The 20693-nt window shown below is 57.0% G+C and overlaps 2 protein-coding genes across 2 annotated transcripts; one reads left to right on the top strand and one right to left on the bottom strand.

Moving 5' to 3' along the window:
• Nucleotides 1–817: 817 nt before the first annotated feature.
• On the bottom strand, nt 818–4999 carry LURAP1 (leucine rich adaptor protein 1). Its single transcript, XM_082287585.1, has 2 exons — nt 4782–4999; nt 818–1776 (listed from the first exon to the last, which is right to left on the bottom strand). Exons 1-2 carry the CDS (start codon nt 4989–4991, stop codon nt 1087–1089), a joined length of 900 nt encoding a protein of 299 aa, XP_082143711.1. The 5' UTR covers nt 4992–4999; the 3' UTR covers nt 818–1086.
• Nucleotides 5000–5197: 198 nt separating this feature from the next.
• Nucleotides 5198–19887, top strand: POMGNT1 (protein O-linked mannose N-acetylglucosaminyltransferase 1 (beta 1,2-)). The gene is made up of 22 exons (XM_082287505.1): nt 5198–5349; nt 6163–6357; nt 8344–8452; nt 8838–8953; nt 9210–9275; nt 9684–9797; nt 10453–10570; nt 10871–10969; nt 11450–11577; nt 12153–12223; nt 12500–12575; nt 13969–14052; nt 14183–14224; nt 14394–14452; nt 14904–14976; nt 15287–15415; nt 15708–15833; nt 15989–16053; nt 16394–16438; nt 16618–16753; nt 17071–17180; nt 17457–19887. Exons 2-22 carry the CDS (start codon nt 6247–6249, stop codon nt 17557–17559), a joined length of 1980 nt encoding a protein of 659 aa, XP_082143631.1. The 5' UTR covers nt 5198–5349; nt 6163–6246; the 3' UTR covers nt 17560–19887.
• The last annotated feature ends 806 nt before the right edge of the window (nt 19888–20693 follow it).

Below are 20693 nucleotides of genomic sequence, written 5' to 3'. Positions count from 1 at the left end.
CGTGCTGAGAGGCGTGGTGGGGACAGCAAAAGGCACGGGCAGAAGCCAAGGCTAAAAAGAGATGTCTCCAGGGCAGAGTCACTGCAAATCCACCCCAGACAGAGCAGCCTCATGTTTCTGGTTGCTGGTAGGAGGCAGAGACCTGGCACCACTCATCACACAGACAGAGAAACCCAGCCTTCACCACCATCACACCGTGTCAGGGGAGAGCAGGAGCCTCACCAAGTCTGAGCCCTGCAGGCTCTGCCGGGCTGCCCGTGCGCTGCCATGTCCTGGGGATTCTGCAGCACTGCTCCCAAGGTGGAAGACAGTCCAGGAACAAACTGGGAGAACTGGATTTCCATTTCCCACTCAGTGCTTTGTTGTTCTCGTGTCATCCCACCGGGAAGTCTGCACCATCATCCTTCCTCCACAGGGCACAGACAGAGGCTCCCCAGCCCCACCTCAGATTGGCTTCACAGAGGCATTGAAACCAGGCAGGGCTTCACCCGCAGGGAAGGGGTTTCTCGCATCCACCATGTGCTGGGGCCAAACCCCAGGTCAGCTGTGCCCTGAGTGGACACTGGCCTTGAAGACAATGATGGAAATGAGCAGATGCAACAGGGATGCCCTGCTGATGGTCCTGCCCCACACTGAGCATGCTGGTGCCACTGAGCTGTGGATGCACGGCAGTGTCTCTTGTCCTCTCTGGGTAGTCATTTTGGGAGAAGGGTCCCCAGTTTTTGCACACAGGAAGGTGAGGATTAGAGGGAGAGATCTCAGGAGCCCCATTGTCCCAGGTTTCCCCATAACCACCACCAAGGACAACAGAGGGACATCCAGCCACCTGTAAGCATCACCCTAGAGCAAAGGATTAAATCTCCCAGGACCCACCTCATCCCTCCTCTCCCAGAAATGTGCTGCAGGGCAGGCAGCCAGTCCCTCATGGCTGCATCACCAAAGGCTGTTGGGGGCATCAGAGGAACAGTGCAACACCACCAAGCCAGCCTGGCCCCCCGCCTCCAGCCACCCCAACTCTCCCAAGTACAGACAGGTGAAGCAGAGTGGGCAGCTGGGAGAGCTGGGCTGGGAAGGCGAAGCCACGGGCTATAGGAATGTCACATCATCCTGTGACTGGAGCCAGCGCCAGTGGGCATCGTACTCCAGGTGCAGTTTGCTGTTGAGTTTGCAGTTCTCAAGGTCAGGCTCAGCTTTCCAAGCCTTCCCATCTGGATTTCCCTTCCCCAGCCATTCCCCAGCCCCCGGTGGTGATTTGGTGTCTCTGTCTGGTTCCAGAGAGGGGGACTGCTGGCCCAAATACCCGTTGGCCACCTGGGGCTCCTTAGCAAACCGGTGATCCTGGGGCAACCCTGGTGGGGAGAGGTCCACATGGGGCCACTCGTGCTCCTCTTTGTCCTTCACTTGCTTTGCAAGACCTCTCTCAGGGTCAATCCTGACCCAATCCTGCTCTGCCCTGGCCAGGGCTCTGCCCGATGTAGATGCAGCAGCAGTTTCAGCAGCGTTCTGGGAGTACTCATCCATGTCATCAGCCAAGGTGTCCAGGTAGCTGCCGACAGAGATGCTGTCCAGCCTGTCGTTGGGGTCCTGCAGGCTGTCCCAGCTGCCCCGCCGCGAGGCCTCCTGGCTCTCCACCAGGCTGTACTGGCTGCTGGCCAGGCTGCTGCAGCGGCTGGTCAGCGTGCTCCGCTCCTCCAGCAGCCACTTCACCGCCTCGATGCCCTCGTTCACCACCACCAGCTGCTGCAGGATCTTCACGTCGACCGCTCGCAGGTAGGCCTGGGGGGGACACAGAGAGCACAGGGGGGTTGAGGTGACCCAAGGGCCCCATGTCCCAGCCCAGCCTGGCAGAGGTGTCACCATGGTGGCCACAGGTCTCCTAAGCTGCTTGATGAAAAGCATGGTGTGGGAGAACGCCCTGCAGGGAATCATCCCAGGGGGCCCTGTCCAGGACCTGGGGACACGGCCATCGGTGATCAACGACTTGTGGTTCCCACCAGCCACCAACCCCCTCGGGGAAATAAATCCAGGGCATTTATGTTGCTATCTTCTATGGGAACAAGGAGTAAGCGAGGAACTGGAGGTACTGGATGCAGATCTAATCCCAGAGCATCCTCCAAGACCTGGGAGGCTGCTGGCAGTGCAAGAGGATCAGGCATTGCTCAGTGCAAGTGTCTGGCTGGACCCTTCATGCCTTTACTTCTCTCCTTCTAGGGGCTGAACCAAGCCTGCTGACAATGTCACATGGCAAGATTTGGAGACCCAAATCACTCCCAAAATGGGAGGACAAGGAGGACAGGCATCGCTGATCACACCACTTGCCTCACCGATTCCTGCCCCTCCAAGCCTGGGGAAGCTCTTTGCAAACCTCAGTTGCTGCCGAAACATCTGTTTTCCTAATGGAAAGCCCCGTGTGCCAAGACATTCCTGTCTGCATGATACTGGCCGCCAAAAGCCACTGGATTTCCCCTGCACAGGACACAAATATTTTGCCAGGAAAAGAAATAAGGCCACAATGCAGGAGAAAGGGAGAAAACCCACTGCAGGCCAGGTACAGGAATCTTGAGGGCTGCAGATGCCCATGGACTCCTTCACAAACACATCCTGTGCCCAGCATCAGCAAGCTGTGACAGAAATCCATGCGATCCCTGGGGATCATTTTTAAGCACAGCGCCCAATCCTCAGCATCCGGTACCCTGGGAGTCACTCGCCTGCCCACGGGTGACCCCAGAGTCTCCCGAGACCCCTGTCTCCGGTCCCACAGCCAGCGCAGCAACAGAAGCATCTGAGGAAGGAGCCTGGGAAAACTCCAGCCAGGATTTCAGCACGTGACACCTCTTCCTCCAGACGACACCAAAAAAAGGGTCAAAGATTTGTAAAGACCCAACGCCAGCCCTCCCACTCCCTCCTCACGCTCCTCAAGCTGGATTTAAATAAAAAATAGCAGCGATGTGCCTGGATTGGGGCAGGAGCCAGCTTCCAAGTGCAGAAATTTCCTTTCTAGGCAAGTTATTTAAAAAACTGCCTACAATGGACTTTTCTGCACACACTGCTAAAGCATCTGGCCTTGGCAGAGAGACCACGAAGGAGGAGGAGGGCTGGAAACCCCTGGTGGGGGGTTCCCCATTTTCCTCTGCCTCGTTCAGAACTGCAGCTGTCAGAGATGCCAGGGGAGCCACCCCAAAAGCAGAGGGTGGGATAACACTCCCCACTTTCCATGCTGCTTGCTGGAAGGAGTTGGCCATCAATTTGCTGCTAGTTCAGGCCAGCCTGACCTCCCCACTGCACTCCAAGAACCCCCCTCTCCAGCAAGTCAAGGTTACTGTGGGAGGAGACCCAGCACAGGCTGCTCTCTGTACTCCTCCAGATGCACTGAAGTTCACTGCACAACCTCGCACCAAGGACGGCCATACAGGGGACTGTCACACTCCTCCTCATGCTCTCCAGGGGCAGATACAGCCCTGCTCCCCTCCCCAGCATGCAAGAAACCTCAGGCGCCTTCTCCTTTCAAGATATCTAGCCCTAAGGATAAATCTTCCTCCTCAGATCAGGAGGCGAGAGTGGGAATTTGCTAAATTCTCCTCCCACCGCCCACTCCCAGGCCAGCTTATCCTCTGAGCACTGGGTTTGCTGGTTTCCTGCTGCTCGGGGGGGGGGGGGGGGAGGGGGGGATTCTCGTCCCTGTTCATGGGGATGGTGAGATGAGGGGAGCCCTGTGCTGGGTTTTGGCATCTGGGTCCCAATCCCAAGCTGCTGATCCGGGTGTGAGGTGCCCCCACTTCTTCCCTAGCCAGCAAGAACAGCCAGGACAGGGCAAGGAAATGCCCTTCTGAGCCAAGGTGAACAACGCCCGGCCCAAGCCAGGCCTTGCTGGCCATAGGCTGAGCCTGCTTGCACCTGGGCAGGGCAAACACCACACTGCCCCAGAGACCTTTCTCCTCCGGTCAGGGTGCAGCCTGGAAGCCGGTGGGGAGGGAGGATGAAAGCAGAGGGAGGATGAAAGCTCTCGCACCGATGGGAATATTGAATCAGCCAAAGCGGAGGGCTCAGGCGGGGTGGTGCTCCAGCCCCCCGAGGGCACGCAGGGATGCGGGCGTATTGAGCCTGTTTCCCTACGGAAACAATGCTCATTCCCACCCGCTCGGCATGTTCATGCGTGGGAGAGTCCCTTCCCCCAGCTGCACTTGAACCCATTGCCCAATCTCGCCACGTTTCCCGAAGTCGCAAGCACCGCCGGTATTTGCTCCCTCCACCAAAGAGGGAGGCGAGAAAGCTGCCATCGGCACTCCCACGGTTCCCGGGAAAGGCTGCCACCGCAGCCCAACCCTGTACGACCCACCCGAGAAGCCCCAGAAGGAACCGAACGCAGGGAAAGCTCCCGGCGATGCTTGTGCCTTGTCACCCTGGGGGTCACACCCGGGGGAGAGAAGATCCACCACCATGCCCTTGGCGAAGGTCCCTGCCCTAAATTCTGATCTCGGACACCGCGATCCCCGACGGAGCCGGCGTCTGGGGGTGCGCGGGGCGACGGGGGCAGGACGGAGGTGGCAGAGGAGAATCCCGGGGGTGGAGGGCAGAGAGAGGCCGGGGAAGGGGTCTGAGCTGGGGGTTTAACCCGTACACGGCGGAGCAAGGTTCCCCAAAATGCAGGAAGAGCGCGGGCACTATTCGGGGCTGTCACCGGGGGTGGCAAGCAGCAGCCCGGAGTGGATGCGGTGACGGCGGGATGGGACGGTCAGTTACCGGCGGGCGGCCGGCAGCGCTCCCGGCACCGCGGCACTCACCAGCTCGAGGCGGAGCGTCCGGAGGCGTTCGGCGAGCGGCGGGTGGGCACCGCGGGCCGGTGCGGGTGTCGCGGGCGGCGCGGGCGGCGCGGACGGCGCGGGGGCGGTGTCGGCCCGCAGCCCCCGGAGCAGCACGGCGGGCGGGCGCCGTCCCACCTTGCCCGCCAGGTCCCGCAGGTCCGCGGGCAGCGCCTCCCCGCCGCCCTCCATGCGGGTGGGGCGGCGGCGGCCGCGCTGTCACCGCGGCCCGCGCTCGGCCGCGCCCCCCGCCGCGGGCACGCCCCCGGCCACGCCCCCGCCGCCACCTGCCCGCGCACCAGCGAGGTCCGCCGGGGCGCGCAGAGCGGCGCGGGGGCGGGCCCGGGGCGGGGCTAGCGCTGGCCACGCCCCCGCGGTGTCGCTGCGGCGCCGGAAGCGGCGCGGAGGGTGCGCGGGGCGGCGGCGGCACCGCCGAGCCGGGACCGGCCCTGCCCGGCCCAGCCCAGTAGAGCCTAGCCCGGCCCGGCCCAGCCCAGCCCAGCTCGGCCCTTCCCAGCCCGGCCCTTCCCGGCCCCGCCTCAACCTCCCCGTGAGTAGCGCGGCCGGCACACGCCTTCCGGCGCCCCCCGGACTCGCCGCGGTCCCGAATCGCCTGGGTCCCCCTTTCCCCGCCGCCGCTCACTGCCGCCCTCAGACACCCGGCTCTCCCGCCCCGCCCGGAGCGCCTGGGTGCCCTTCGCCCCCTCCGCCCCCCGAGTGCCTCTGGGCCCCTCAGCGCTCCTCTCCCCGCCCAGCCTGGCCTTGCTGGAGCACGCTGTGCTCCAGCCAGATCTCTGACTCTGCCGGGGCTCCACATCCCGCCCAAGCCCAGCGGTTTGCTCCCCGCAGGGAGCCCGGCCTCCTGTTGGCACAGCTCCTCTGCCCAGGGGTGCTGGGAGCTCCAGCAGGACGGTGGCCCGGTGCTGCACCCCGATAGCGGGGATGGGGCTGTTAGTGGGGAGGGTGTCTCCCCACCAGAAAGCCCGCTGGCACATATGGCCAGTGATGGCCCGTTCCATAACACCTGCTGGTCCAGGATCTGTTGTCTGCTTGTGACTTTGGGCTGCTGTTCTTTCCCAGAGCGTGGGAGTGGGCCCATGGCACTGCAGCATGAGGGGTTGGCCTGGGGTGGAGGCTGTCACTGGCCAATGAGTTTAGGGGCTTCCCCTCACTCACCCTGCAGTAAAGCCAGACCTCCTGCATTGCTCCCAGCGGGAGTTCTGGCAGGCAAAGAGGCTCCAAAGGGCTTTTGCTCATGGCACATCAGTGCTGTCCATGGCCACCTCTTGTGCCAGGCTCTGTCTTTGCTGGGGAGAGAATTTGAAGGCACCTCCCTCACCCTGCGGCCATCCCATCCCGGCAGGGAGCCCTGATGGACATGAGAACGGAGCAGCACGCATCCTGACCCCTGCCCCACACGGCTGCCCCCGTGCCAGCCCCCAGGACTATGGACGAGTGGAAGCCAAACCCCGCTGTGAAGCCCCACAAGAAGCGGAGCTGGTACCTTGCCTGGAAGTACAAGCTGATGAACCAGCGCGCGCTGCGGAAGCTGTGTCAGGTGAGTCACCCGCGGCCCTGCGGTAGATTAGGAAGGATAATCTACAGGATTTGCAAGTTCACGGAGCAGCTGCATAGGTGGAAGTGCATCTGCTGGCAGTCTGGCTGACCTGACATGCTGAGGAAGCATAACTTGTTTTCCAGGAAGCTGCCTCCAGGTGCCTGTGTGTGGAAGGCTCTGCCTTGTGTAGCAGCTCCTTTCAGCTACCAGCAGACTTGTTGAGTGGCTATGGGAGGAGATACAATTATCCAAGTGGCCTTGGGAAGCTTTCGGCTAGAAACCAACTTGATTCCTCCCATCCTGGCTCTGAACCCATGCTGAGTGCTGCAGGGCTCAGCTTTGAGCTGTTTGATTTGCAAACCAAGCCTGGTATAAGGCACAACAGGTGGACAGAGAAAATAGGGCTTAGTAACAGGATCTCATGCCCCAGAGGCAGCTGGTGTCTGGGAAAGCCTCGGCCTTGGTTGCTGGTGCTGTAAAACAGCTAATCCTTGGTGGAGACGGTGTCCTGGTGGGTGTCTGGGGCTGTAAGGACAGGAAGGTTTGGCCTCATGGCAGCAAAACACAGAAAAGGGGCCTTTCCTGAGAGGAGTTCATGAGATCTGGCAGTTGGTTTCTGTGGGAGGGAGCAGGGGAGGGTTTTGCATGTGCCTGGGAGGACAAAGGCTCATGAGGGCTCCCTGGGCAAGGAGACTGCTCAGTTCTGTGTCTGATGGGGTGTTCAAGGCTTGGGAATGGGTCTGGTCATGGCAGGCATTGCTCACCATGCTAGAGCCTGCACGCTGTCATCTCTGTACTTTGTGGCACCGCTTAGAACACAGATGAAAATTTGCCTTAAAATAGGTAGACCAGAGTTGCAGATATGGAATTGCCAGGTCTACAGCAGCCAAGCATCCATCAGTTAGCTTTGACGGAGCCAGCTTTGCTAGACTTGGCTGCTGGTCTTGCTTAATTCTTATTCCTTCTTGCTTATTCGCTCTGGTCGCTAGGGCTGTTCCCTCATGTCCCCAGTGCTGACCAGGGTGGAAGGTCTGGGCAGGTTAGTGAGGTGGGCTTGGTGCCTCTCCGTGAGCCCACAGCTCTGTTCGTGCCTAATTAAAAGCTTTCTGTGCACAGATCCCAAAAGGTGCTCATAGTCTTGAGTCAACAGCAAATTAACAAGCTAAAATGCCACAGTGACATTTATACCATCATGTTTTCTTATTGCTGGTTTTCCATTTTCCTCAGTTACTCCTTGAACCTGCTTGGCAGAGATAGCAGCAACACAGAGCTTCGTTCGAGGCAGTAGCTGGACAGATAGGACAGGAATTCTTTTAGTGCCTCTCACCAAGGGCAGGACAGTGTGTCAGAGAATCAAGGGTTTGTTCCACAGCCCCTGGACTTTCCCAAGCCCTCTGTGTCAGCATCCACAAGGGTTGCACTGAAGTTTGCTGCAGACAGTAAGGCTGCAGGCTGGTCTCTGCAGCCTGTGGCACAGTGCAGTTTCCTGAAATCAGACGTCAGCTTCTTCCCTTTGTTTGACTCAGCTGCACAGGATCTCCTCTCCTCTGAATACCCTGAGTGCATCCTCTGGTTCCAGAGGGACAGATGAGAGTAGTGATGCTGCAGCAGAGGCAGAAGTTAATGTTACCCTGGGAGCTGTAACTCTGAATTACCAAACTCTTTGCCTGTGGGGACCCTCAACCTTGATGCAATAATTTAGCAGGAATCTGCTCACAGATCTGGAAGCAGGGATACGTTGGAAGTGGGTTAATTCTCACATATCAAGGAGTCAGTGCTCTCCAGCTGACAAGTGTATTTCACCATGAAACTCGGTCACCTGTATTTCTTTCTCTTTGCTTTCTTCAGGAAAAAAAACAGGGGAAATGACAGATGCTTGTGATCCCATGCAAGATCTCCTTGGAGTGCCCTGCAGCCCATGCCAAGGTGGGCTGATTTTGGGGTTGGTACTTGCAAATTTCTAACACAAAACATCCTGCATTGCAGACAGGTGCTGTCCTTTTCCTGCTTGTGACTGTAATTGTGAACATCAAGCTGATCTTGGACACCAGGAGAGCGGCTTATGAGGAGGAAGAGGAGTCTGCACAGGACTATGGTGAGGGGCAGCATCCTGTTGTGCTTTGAAAACAAGGAAACCAGAGGGTCCCTTTAAGTCAGAGCTAACTTGTCACCAGCTACATCATGAGAGACACGTCTGTGCATGTGGCTTTAACAAAAATTAATAGAAAATGCTGCTCCCTTCCTGGCCTGTCTACCAAAGGCTTCGGCACATTTGGCTGAAGAGATCTGTGTGGGGTCAGCTGAGGCCAGAGCTGTTGCCATTTGGTATTTCCCCTTAACTACCATCCCTGTAAATTCTGACCCATGTCTCCTTGGGCTGGGGTGCCTGGTGGGATGCCCTTCTGGAGGTTTGGCTGGGCTAGCACAGAGCAGGGACAAGCTAGGTGTGCCAGTTGAAACTGGGAATTTCTCCGCTTTAGATGATGAGATGCTGAATGTGGAGGTCCCCAGGCACCCCGTCAACAACAAGAAGGTCCTGGATGTCGAGGTGTACTCCAGCCGGTCGAAGGTCTACGTGGCCGTGGATGGGACGACGGTGAGTGGCAGGTGCTGGCTGTCCCTGTGAGCAGAGGATGGACAGAGCTGAATGGGTGAAGCCACAAACAGCAGTGATGAGAGCACTTCAGAGGCTGGCAAGAAGTTCTCCTTCCAGGATTTCTGCTCTGGCGCCCATCACTGCTGTGAGCAAAGCCAAAGAGATTTGCCTCTTGTTTGGATGCTCTGTTGTGCAGAAGGGGCAGGGAATAAGAAGAGGTCTTGGCATATGATTCTCATCATTTGTCCACTTTCAGGTCCTGGAAGATGAAGCTCGGGAGCAGGGAAGAGGGATCCATGTCATCGTCTTAAATCAGGCCACGGTAAAACATCACCATGTCTTTCTTACTTGGCAGTTTGTCCTTGCTCTTGAGCTGTTGGGTGTGTGAGGCCAGGGGCAGCCAGGAGGGAAGTCCCTGAATGCTTTTTGTGTGCAATTTGTAGAGCATGACATGGTCACCCAGAGAGTCCCTGCAGGGTTTCCTTGTGCTGCCTGCTGTCCTTGGGGAGTGGGCAGGGGAGGAGTTGTGAGGTTGGGTGATGCTTCCCATGGACCTCCCCATACAGGAAGGCCTGAGGGGCAAGCTTGCCTGGAGACTAACTCCCTGGCATACCAGAAAAGCCACTCCCTGTGTTGCTCAGGGAATGAGGCTTCCAGGGCAGATTTCCATAATTCTGTGTGTCCATACCATGTAGTATTTAAGATCCATCTGACGTGTGAATACCAACAGGGTCACGTGATGGCCAAGAGGGTCTTTGACACCTATTCCCCCCATGAAGATGAAGCCATGGTACTTTTCCTGAATATGGTTGCCCGGGGCCGGATCCTGATCTTCACCATTAAGGTATGTGACCCTAATATAAAAAAAAAAAGTCATCTTGAGTCAGGATGTCCTGAAGCTCGTCTAGGCAGTAGCCTCATGAATGTCATCAGGCATTCTTAGGACTAAATGTCACATCCCCACGGGGCTGTTACTCCCTGTCTGGATCACCTCCCTTGTCCTCTTGCTCTCCCTTCTTGTTGCAGATACTGCTGTGCCCAGCAAAGCAGGAGAGCAAAAAGCAGATGTGTCAGAGCACACAGCAATAGACAAGGGGTTAGATGGAGAATGGGCATGAGGAAATACAAGGATGTGGTGGGATCCTTCTGGCTCCCAGTTCCAGGGCTTTACAGGGGCCCTGTGGACTGTGCTGGGTCTGGGCTGCTGTGCAAGCAGCACTGTGCTGCCTCAAGGTTTCTGGCTTAGCTGTGTGAAGTGTTGCTTAACACATGGCCCTGCTTGAGAACAATTTGGTCTCAAGGAAACAGAGTTCATGATTCCTCTGACCTCCCTGTGGGTCATGGTGAAGCCACTGGCAGCTTTAGTGGCACAGAGACCTTGAAGGTTTCTGGCTCAGCTGGTTCAAGGGTAGGAGTGGGCCCTGTACCCCTTTGGTACTGATGGGAGACTTTCCCTGTCAGGAGCCAGAGCTCAGCTGCAGGGTTGTGCTTTGTTCCAGGACGAAGGCTCCTTTCACCTCAAGGAGACAGCCAAGAATGTCCTGAAAAGCCTGGGGAGCCAAGTTGCACCATTCCTGAGCTGGAGAGACATGTGGACATTTGTGGGGAAGAAGGGGGGTGAGTCTTGCACAGGCTGGGAGAGGGTTTGTGGCTCCTTTCTTTGAGAGAAGCCAGGTGAAGACAAACCCAGCCCATCCCGAACAGGCTCTGTGAGCGGGGAGCAAGTCACAGAGAGCGGCAGCTCCATTCCTGGGGGTCAAGGAGGGTATGGAGGCAGAGCATGTTCCTTCAGCAGTTTGCTAGAGGCCAGTGGGAAAAGGTGCCAGGCTGTCCCCCAGGCTGACAGCCCCAGGTCATGCCTTTACACAGCAGGGCTGGGCTCTTCCAGGCAGTCCTGACCCTATGTTCCTGCTCCAGGGGAAGTATATGGGGAGAAGCACGCCAAGTCACCTGCCCTCTCAACGTGGGGTGACCCTGTTCTGCTGAAGACAGAAGTTCACCTGACATCTGTGGAAGGTAGGAAGTACAGTCTGCTCGGTGGTGTCTGTGGGAGATGTTTGCCTGCTGCCTGGTTTTAAGTCAAAGCCATGGGTCTGTTAGAAAATCCCAGGATGGATTTAAGGCTTGAGATGATGATGGTAACTTTTAAAATGGGCTTAGCTCCCTTTCTTCCTACTTCCATGGCAATTCCAGGCATGGTTGTTGAGAAGGGTGAGGATGGAGAAGAGGGAACATGGCCTGGCCAATTGTCACCTCTCCAAAGCAGACCTGGTCTGGTCTTTTCTGACTGTTGGCCTTGAACAACCCATTGCTGCTCAGAGAGGCCAGAGGTGGGGCTGGGCTCTGAATGGCTCCTGGGGTTATATCTGGCATCCGAAGTGTTGCTTGTTCACTGCCAAGGACTGGCTTGGTCCATGTGTGTGGTATCCCAGCCTGGAGCACACGAGGCGAGTCTGTGGGGTTGACAGGTCTGTTCTCTCTCCTTGGTGCTTCCAGATGCTGAGTGCCATTGGCCCGACACGGAGCTGAACCGGCGCCGCAAGAGGTTCTGCAGCAAAGTGGAAGGTTATGGCAGCGTCTGCAGCTGCAAAGACCCCACACCCATCGAGTTCAACCCCGATCCTGTAAGTGCAGGGGCATGGTGTTCAGGGAGGGCTGGGCTGCACCAGGTGTGTTTTGCAGCTCAGATGCAGAGCACTGTCCTTAAGTGCCAGCTGAGTGATGCAAACTGCCCCTGGGCAAGCCCTGAGCCCTAGCAAAGGTGATGTGAATACCTGGGGACAGGTCATGCTGGGGAAGGGGAATTCCTTTGCTCTGAGTTGCCAGGAATAGTTACCCTATTCCAGGGATATCAGTGTAAGCAGAAGAGCCTGGACTTCTACAGACAGAACAGCTATTGTGACTTTTGAGCTGTCCTTGGGACAGTGCTGAAGGGTTCAGACACAGGTCTCTGAGTGGATGCAAACTGGGATTTTGGAGCTGTGTCAGAGGTGGGGTGATGGAGGGAAGCTGGCAGGGTCTCCAGGAGTGCTGAGGGCATCCTGGTTGGTTGGTATGGCCCTGAGCCAAGAGGTAGGACTGTGCAGCTCTGCTGTGGTCTGTACCCCTTGGATCTTGCTCTCAGTGGCATAGAACGATAGCATCATTTTGGTTTGCATGGCCTCTCCCACCCCCACTCACACACGTTGTTCTCTTCCAGCTCAAAGACAATAAAGTCTTTGATGTGCCAGTAGCTGTCATTGCAGGGAACCGCCCCAACTACCTGTACAGGTAAGCACTCCCAGAGGGCACAGCTGCTCTGCTCTGTGCCACAAGACCAGGCATGGCCCAGGCCCTTCCCTTTCTCCTGCTGGCAGGATCCAGCCTCTTCCTGGGGTTGCATGAGTACCAAGGGCAGACCTTGGGGGAGGGGAAGGGGAGGCCTAGGTAGGTCCTGTTCCCTAATCATGCACACTTTCCCCCATCCCAAGGGATCCATACCCCTGTGCTGAAGGGCCTGTGCCCACTGGGGCTGTGCTGCACTCAGGCCCCTCCGTCTCTCCTCAGGATGCTGCGTTCCTTGCTGTCGGCTCAGGGCGTCAATCCACAGATGATCACAGTCTTCATCGATGGGTACTATGAGGTGAGAGCATTGCCAGAGATCCCTGTGGCCAGCTCCATGCTCCTCCAGCCCAGTGCTGGCCCAGTCTTTGGAGCCTTGTCACCTTCCTCCTGCTGTGTGTCACACTGCTCCTCACCTGCTCCTACACAAAGTCAGCTTAGCCAAGCCATGGGTGTGGATAAAGCTGCCTTGGCCTTTCCCAAAGCCCAGGGCTGACATCCCCATGTCAGAAGAGGCTTGGTGTGCAGGAATGACACCTGGTGGTCATGCTGGGCTCTCCCCATCCCCTTTTCTCACTTGATGAGCATTGCCAGCCCCTTGAGCAGGCTCTACATGTAATACCACCTGTCCAGCTGCTTCACATGGAGAGGAACAAACCAGTCCGGCCATGCCTGTCCAGCTCCATTCTCGCTAGGGGGTAAAGAGACCCAAAACTGTGTTTTCCCAAGGCTCAAAGCTTGGGGTTCATGAAAGCAGGGGCCAGGTGAAGGAGAACTGGCCCTTTAGAGGCAAAGACCTTCCTCTTACTCAACACTGAATAGTCCTGAAAGCCCTGTCTTTCTGGCAGTGGAATGTACTCTGGGACAGGCACATGGGATCTTAGTAGATCTCAGGAGCTTGCTAGTCTTCATCTCTGCAGCATCCAGTGAGGTACTGCCTGGTTGTCCTGGGATGGAGACAGTTGTTCCTTGCAGGCCTCTCCTACCACTGCCACATTGTGGAGCTGGGGGAGCTGACTTGTTTATGCAGACTCTTGCTGCACCACATCAGAGCAGTTAAAGATAGCAGCATCCATTGCCATGGCAACTGGAGCAGCATCCCTTAGCTACGAGGGGGCAGCCTGGATGCTCGAGCTGCCATGGTGGATACCAGGGAAAGAGGGAAGGGTTGGTACAATGGGAGTTCCTTCTCTCTCCTGTGGGTAGGAGGTGGGATGCACAGTAAGGGGATGGAGAAGGCCTTGGTGGCTCCTTCTTGGGGCAGAGATATGTCAGCCCAAATTTGGATTGCTTCTGACCCCTGTGCTTGGTCAGAAAGGTCCTTTTCTTGGCAACTGTGAGAGAACATTGAGTTGATTGTGGTCTTGCCATTAAGCAGCTACTAGATGGTCCTGGCTGTACCTGTTTTCTCTCTGCACTGTCTGTGGGGGACTGGGAATCTGGGACCTCTCAGACATTCTTGGATACAACTTTGGGTCTGCAAAAAATGCTAACAAAGTCATGGTGATACTGAAGGGCTGAAGGGCCACGAGGGTTTGCAAGCTCTGTGCTGCAGGGTGTATACTGAGCCTCACTAGTCCCCAGGAAGACAGGCACCTGCAGGGGATGTTCCTGTTGTCCTGGGGAGCTGACACAGGCAAGGGAGGGGAGTATGACCCACACATTTGAGGAGCTTTGTACTTTTTCCATTGCAGGAGCCGATGGATGTCGTGGAGCTGTTTGGCCTCTCAGGAATACAGCACACTCCCATCAGCATTAAAAATGCCAGAGTTTCCCAGGTGAGAGAGCTTTCCAAATCCTGGGACAGTTATTTCCAGGGACCTGCAATAGCATTTGAGGGAGGCAGGCTTAGCCCCACATCTGTGCCAGGTTGATGCTAACATGGGCAATGATTGTCTTTTCTTGTAGCACTACAAAGCCAGTCTGACTGCAACCTTCAACCTGTTCCCGGTGAGTGGGACTGCTACAGCTCAGGCTTTCCCTGGTATTTGTGATCCCTATCCCACAGGAGCTGGGATCAGTCCTGTGGGGCAAGGAACCACACAGGCAGGGGACACTGCTTGTTGCTCTGCTCTGTCCTGTTCATCTCCACGCTTCTGATGTTCTCCTTGCCCTACAGGATGCTAAATTTGCTGTGGTTCTGGAGGAAGATCTTGACATTTCCGTTGACTTCTTCAGGTAAAGTTTTGGGTTCCTCTGTAGGTGGACCATTTCCTGGAAGGTCTCTATATGCTCAGGAGAGACCAGATCCTTGCCATGCTGTAACTCACTTATCTGAGGCTGAGCAGACCCCAGGCAACAGCCAGAACTGAGCTCTGCTTTCAGAGTCTTGAGGCCACTGTCCTGGCAATCAGTGCAGGCTGACTTCAGGGTTGGGGATCTCTTCCTGGTTTGCTTTTTGGGGACACTGATCCATTCTGTGCACACATGGTTGGGGCTGCCCCATAGCCAGATGACAGGGGCAGCATCTAATGCTGCTTGTTTGTTCTTAAGGAGAAGAAACTGATGGGCAGGAGACAATGAGGAGGAGATGCAGCTTAGCTTTGTTTGGGTGCTCATCTCCTGGTGGACAGTTTGCCTTGGTTTGCATGGTAGAAGGATGTTTGACCAGAGTCAACTCTTTCCTTAGCTTTCTGAGCCAGTCAATTCACCTTCTGGAGGAGGATGAGAGCCTGTACTGCATCTCTGCTTGGAACGACCAGGTGGGTCAGGGAAGGATGGTGAAGCAGGGCCACCTCTGCTCTGCTGTGTTGTTCCCATGTCAGACTGGGGTTCAGGTTCCATCTTTAAAGCAGAGTGTGTCCCCCTACTTTCATCCTAAGCGGGTCTGTCTCCCCAGCCCTGAACTCTTCAGAAGTGCCCCTGCAAATCACCATCCTGTCCCTGCCATGTGCTTCCCAGTGGTTGTTCCCTTCTTCCCGTGATGAGAAAGTCAATGGAGCACGATGCCTCCCTTTTTTTGGTAGGGGAGGGGTGCATTCAGGGTGCTGAGCACTCCCCATAACATTGCAGGGCTATGAGCACACAGCTGAGGACCCCTCACTCCTGTACCGTGTGGAAACCATGCCAGGCCTGGGATGGGTCCTCCGGAAGAGCCTGTACAAGGATGAGCTGGAGCCAAAGTGGCCAACCCCTGAGAAGGTGAGTACCTTGGAGACCCTGTCTTCTGCACCCCCATCTCTGCCCTGATCTTCACCCAGTCCCTGGGTGTACAGCTCCTGGAGGAGCTATCCCTGTGCTTATACCGGGAAGGATGCCCAAGCAGAATGGATTTGGGACAGGCAGTGACTTGACGAGGAGCATAACCATCCATAGAGCTGGGGCCAAAGAGGGGGGCTGGACCTGGTGTGGGCACCCATAAAGGTCCCTGGATGGCCACACTACCAAACCCTGTCCCCAGACTTGAGTGTGAGTAGCAGTTTTCCCTCCCCAGCTCTGGGACTGGGACATGTGGATGCGGATGCCTGAGCAGCGGAAGGGCCGGGAGTGCATCATCCCGGACATCTCACGCTCCTACCACTTCGGCATTGTGGGGCTCAACATGAATGGCTACTTCCATGTGAGTGACCTCCTGCAGCCCCCATGCCCTGTCCTGCTGCTGAGCTCTGACTCGGACACCTCCCCAAGTAGTGGGGATGCCTGAGGTCATCTCCAGATATTGCTGACCCGTGATCAAACTTGGTTTTCCTTCCCTCCTGTCTCTCTTCCTCCCAGGAAGCCTATTTCAAGAAGCACAAGTTCAACACAGTTCCAAATGTCCAGCTTAAAAATGTGGAGAGGTGAGTGTTGGTCACAATGAGACCTTGATGAAACAGTTGCTTGGCCTGACCCTTGTCTCCTTGTGCTGGAGTCATCTCCCATCTGGAGCAGCCATAACCTCCCGTATCAGCACACTGGCCTCTGCTGGGGAGTGCGGGCAGTGGTTTTTGCAAGTTTGGGTTTGACTACCCTGTGCTCCAGGGGCACCTGTTGAAGGGTGCCACATCTCAAGAATGTGTGGCAGTCCCCACACTCAATTTATTGTTTCCAGCAGCCTTTAGTGTTACACTGGGGCAGTCTTAAGTTTGGATCAAACTGTCTGACTCTGTCCTGATCTCTGTGTTCTTTCCTCTCCAACAGCTTGAGGAAGGATAACTATGAGACCGAAATTCATCGGCTCCTGGGGTGAGTGCCTGCTGGAAGGTGGGGAGACCACGGGGCACACTGGGTGAACCATAACAGAAGGAAAGGTGGAGGTGGCCCCTGGTGACCCCAGCCACGTTTTGCATGTCTGAAATAGTCTGCATGGGAATGGGGAGAAGGGGAGAGGGTGTCCCCTCTCACTCCCTGTTCCGTTTCCACAGTGAGGCTGAGGTCTTAGACCACAGCAAGAACCCCTGTGAGGACTCCTTCGTGCCCGACACCGAAGGCAGGGTCTATGTCATGTTCATCAGGATGGAGCAGGAAGCGGATTTCACCACCTGGACTCAACTTGCCAAGGTGAGGCCCCTGACATGGCCTGTCCTCAGCCCTGCACTGGTCTCTGCATCAGTGGGAAACGCCTGGCTGTTGTTCTTGGGTTTGCCCATGGCATTGACACAGGTCACCAAATGGGTTCTCACTGTCTCTGGGTGCTGTTGAAGCTCTTGGTGTGGCTGGAGGGATGCAGCCCTGTGCCACCCCAGTCTTGGGGTGCAGTCCTCTCTGCTGTGTCTCAGTGAGGGCAGGGGTTGTGCCTCTTCCCATGCCAGGGGATGCCTGGCCCTGGTGTCCATCCCCAGGCTCTGATGCCTTTTCCTCCCTCCCCACCATCCTAGTGCCTCCACATCTGGGACCTGGATGTCCGTGGGAACCACAAGGGGCTGTGGCGGCTCTTCCGCAAGAAGAACCACTTCCTTGTGGTGGGGGTCCCTGCCTCCCCCTACTCGTGAGTATCAGGGACACAAGGGTCTGAGTAATGCCCCATCCTTACAGCACTGTCCCCTGCCTGGCACACGCCATCATCCACTTCAGTCCCAGCCCAATCCTGGGGGGACACCATCGCCACTTCTTAATCAGTGTGGTGGGAGGGGGAATGGGATACGTTCCCAGGGCTGGAGATTCACAGTGGGAAGGAGATCATGCCAGGCAGTGCTGTTGGAAATTGGGGTCCTGAGGGGGACCACCAGCCCTGCCTGCTCCCATCCAGCCCCCTCACCTGCAGGTCCAAGAAGCCCTCGTCAGTGACACCAATCTACATGGAGCCCCCTGCCAAGGAGGAGGGGGCGGTGGCAGTGCCAGCGGTTCCAGCAGCAGAGCAGACGTGAGGCTGGCAGCTGGAAGCAGAGGGGACCTGGGGAGCACAGAGGCCCCCACGGTGCAGAGACAGAGTTGGCAGCAGCTCTCGGAGGCTGGTGACTGGATACAGACTCCTGCTTTGGGCTGCAAAAGCAGATGTTGGGCTCCCTCCAGCCCCCTGTTGTGGTTTCCCTTGCCCGTGCACAGGACAGGGTCCTTCCCTGTAGATAGGCCACCCCCATCCCAGGAACTTGGTTTTTTTTAACACAGACACTCTACTAACGCTGCTCCTTTTGCCCCCTGGCTGGGCAAGGTTGGAGGAAGGAGATGCTCAACTGGAGCCTAGAGGGGGCCTCAAGAAACACCTCTGCTCTCCTTTTGGGCCCCAAAGTCCTGAGAAGGCAGCATGGTGCAAGTGCTGCAGCCTGCCAGCTGGGTGTTATTTATTAACTCTTGCCTGCTGGCTTTATGCCCCATGGTGAACACAGTGCTGAAGAGGGGATATTCCAGCATCTCTCCTGTCACCTGCACGATGGATGCACCTTGAAGACTCTGTGCTGGGCTGGACATCTTCCTGCACACTGGCTTTGCTCCGTGGGCTGCAGGCAGTGGTGCAGCCCAGCTCACAGAAAAGGGAATGCTGAAGAGGAGCTGGACTTGCTGCGGACACGGAGGGGACACCCCACACCCAGCACGAGGGCAGTCAGTTCTGGGAGCTGGAGGTGATGTAGATAGAAGTGGACCAGGCTGTGTGCTCTGGTTCAGACTGCTCTCACCCACCTTCTCTGTGGGGAGCAGCCCTGCCCCTGGGTTGTGGGAGAGGGGGTGAAAGTGCCTTGCAGAGCGAGATGGGAGCAGCCAGCAGGCATCCCCTGGCTGCAGGGGCAAGGGGGGCCGGGGTCCTCTGGAACGAGAGATGCTGCACTATGGTCCTTGCCTGTGGTGCTGTACCCTGTCTCTCCATTCTCCCTGCCCGGGTATCCCCTGCTTTTGCTGAAGGCAGAGGGAGTTTCTTCTCCTGAATCCCCACCCTTACTGCAGTAAGTTGCTAGCAGGCAAGCTGTGAGCTGGTCTGGGATGGGCAGCCTGTGCCTCCCGCTGTGGTACACCCCTTGTGCAGAGGGAGAGGGAGGGGGTTCCGTGCCTTAGGAAGGATCCCAGGGCCCCCTCCCATCCCCAACCATTTGGTACTAATGTCTCTGCACCCCGAGGGGGCAGTCCTCGTCCCCTTGCTCAGTACAGCTGCTCTCACCTGTGCAGCAAGAGATCCATTCTCTGCCCATCCCCTGGCCTTGGGCAGGAATGCAGTGCTCTGGCTTGCCTTTGGGAGAAGGAGTTGCTGCTCAGTCCTTTCCCTGAGGTCACAGGGGCTCTTCTCCTTCATTTTCTCACTGTGAACTGAGCATTGGGGTCTACACTACACTAACTTATTTATTTATTGCTTCTGGGAAGGGGCAGATCACAGGAAGCATCATGGAGAGCTGGCAGCCCCCCGCCTGTGCAGGGGCAGTCATGGGAGGTTTGTCTCTTGTCCCCCTGGCTCCACCCTCTGTTCCCTGCTTTCCGCCCTTGCCCAGAATAGGAATGAAAACTTGTGAACCAGGAAACTCCTCTTGGCCAAGATGATCCCAGGGTGGATGCAGCACAGCTCTAGCATGACTGCAGGGACTCTGACCTTCACAGGCCCTTGCATGCCTGCCCCAGCAGGTGGGATGGGATGGATGCAGGAAGGGAACAAGAGCGTGCAGGGTGGCACCCTTGAGGCTGCACTACTGGTCTGGGGCTCAGCCCTGCCCCCCCCCCCCCCAGCCACCCCCAGTGCTGCCCTTCTGTGGGACTCTCCTGTGGCAGCCAGTGGGCAGGTGGCCCCTGTGCTGGCCCTCAGGGTAAAGCAGGTCTTTTAAGAAGATGGAAAAGGGACTTGTCTTCTTCTGAGAACAAGTAGCTTGCTCCCCATGCCCTGCTTTGGAAAAACTTCCATGGCTCTCCATTGCCCTTTCCTTGGCACCTCTATTCCCAAGGCTCAGTTTCTCTTCCCCTTGAAACTAAATGCACCCTCTTTCCCTTCTCGGGTAGAGCTCAGGCTTGGCTTTCTCCCAGCTCCTCTTGGGGCTGGGGAAGGTGGTCCTAGGGGTAGGGGATGGCTGAACATGAGTTCTCCTCTACTCCACTGCCAGCCAGGGGTCTGTGGCTCCCTGCTCTCAGTGGCAGCAGGACTTGACTGGTGGGCTTTAGGCTCCCCCTTCTCCACACACCACACCAGGCCTATGGGGTGCTGTTCTCCGTCCCTCCCCGTTCCCCCAGCAAGGCTCTGGGGTGGCAGCCGTGGCAGGGCTGAGTGTGTGGCATCACCAGGGTTTGACGCTTTCTGAATTGAATTATTTTTTCAAGAGTAAACATTGCAAAGCTGTTGAGCCTCGTGTGTTTCTTAGCTGGCCTTGTGCAGGGTCCAGGGCCGGGGTCCCTGGAAAGGACAGACCCCTGTTCTCTGGTGTCTTGCTCTGCCTAGGGTTGTGCAGGCCTGGCCATGGGCTAACAGTGGCCCCAGGCCTGTGCCAGCAGAGGTCCTCTGTGTGGTGTGAGCTGTTTGTGAGCTGTTTCCTCCTTGAGCTTTATCACTTTTATCTTCAGTTCAGCAACTGATGGAAACTTTGACGAGCTGCCTGGTGACTCGCCCCCATCTTCTTCCTGGCAACGCCAGCTGCTGTATCCTGAGAACTACAGCCTTGTCACCCTCTTGACCATTCCAAATACCTGCCCCCATGGGGCAAGGAGCCCTGGGAGGGCTGGGGATGCACCCATTTCAGGGGCAGAGACCACAGGACTGAAATAAAGAGGCAGTGGGAGAGTGTCAGCTGCCTCCTGCTGCCTCCTGCTCCCCTGCCTGACCCCTGCAGCCAGGCAGGGCTGCCAGCCCCTCCCCAGGACCAAGCGCAGCTCTCTGGCTGGGCAACCCCTTAGCAGAAGTTTCTTGCATAGCCGCAGGTGCTTGGTGAGGGGCTCTCATCTTGGGGGATCTCTCTCACTTCCTGGTGTATCCTGCTGGTGCTGGAGCATTCCCGGCTGGCCCAAGAGCTGGCTGGGCCACTGGCCCCTCGCCTGCCCGTCCTGGAAGTCCGATGCAGTGGCTGCCACAGCCCCATGAGGCAACAGCTGCAGCATG

The sequence above is a fragment of the Coloeus monedula genome, assembly GCF_965178545.1.
Source record: "Coloeus monedula genome assembly, chromosome: 9".
Taxonomy (NCBI): Eukaryota; Metazoa; Chordata; class Aves; order Passeriformes; family Corvidae; genus Coloeus; species Coloeus monedula.
This window is presented reverse-complemented; position numbering and strand designations above follow the sequence as displayed.

Excerpts from the sequence above, each read along its gene's own strand:
- LURAP1 (XM_082287585.1), bottom strand. The coding sequence starts at position 4,991 with ATGGAGGGCGGCGGGGAGGCGCTGCCCGCGGACCTGCGGGACCTGGCG. Across the intron at positions 1,777-4,781 it reads GGACGCTCCGCCTCGAGCTG|GCCTACCTGCGAGCGGTCGA; the intron begins GTGAGTGCCGCG and ends TGTCCCCCCCAG.
- POMGNT1 (XM_082287505.1), top strand. The coding sequence starts at position 6,247 with ATGGACGAGTGGAAGCCAAACCCCGCTGTGAAGCCCCACAAGAAGCGG. Across the intron at positions 11,578-12,152 it reads TCGAGTTCAACCCCGATCCT|CTCAAAGACAATAAAGTCTT; the intron begins GTAAGTGCAGGG and ends GTTCTCTTCCAG. Across the intron at positions 12,576-13,968 it reads TCATCGATGGGTACTATGAG|GAGCCGATGGATGTCGTGGA; the intron begins GTGAGAGCATTG and ends TTTCCATTGCAG.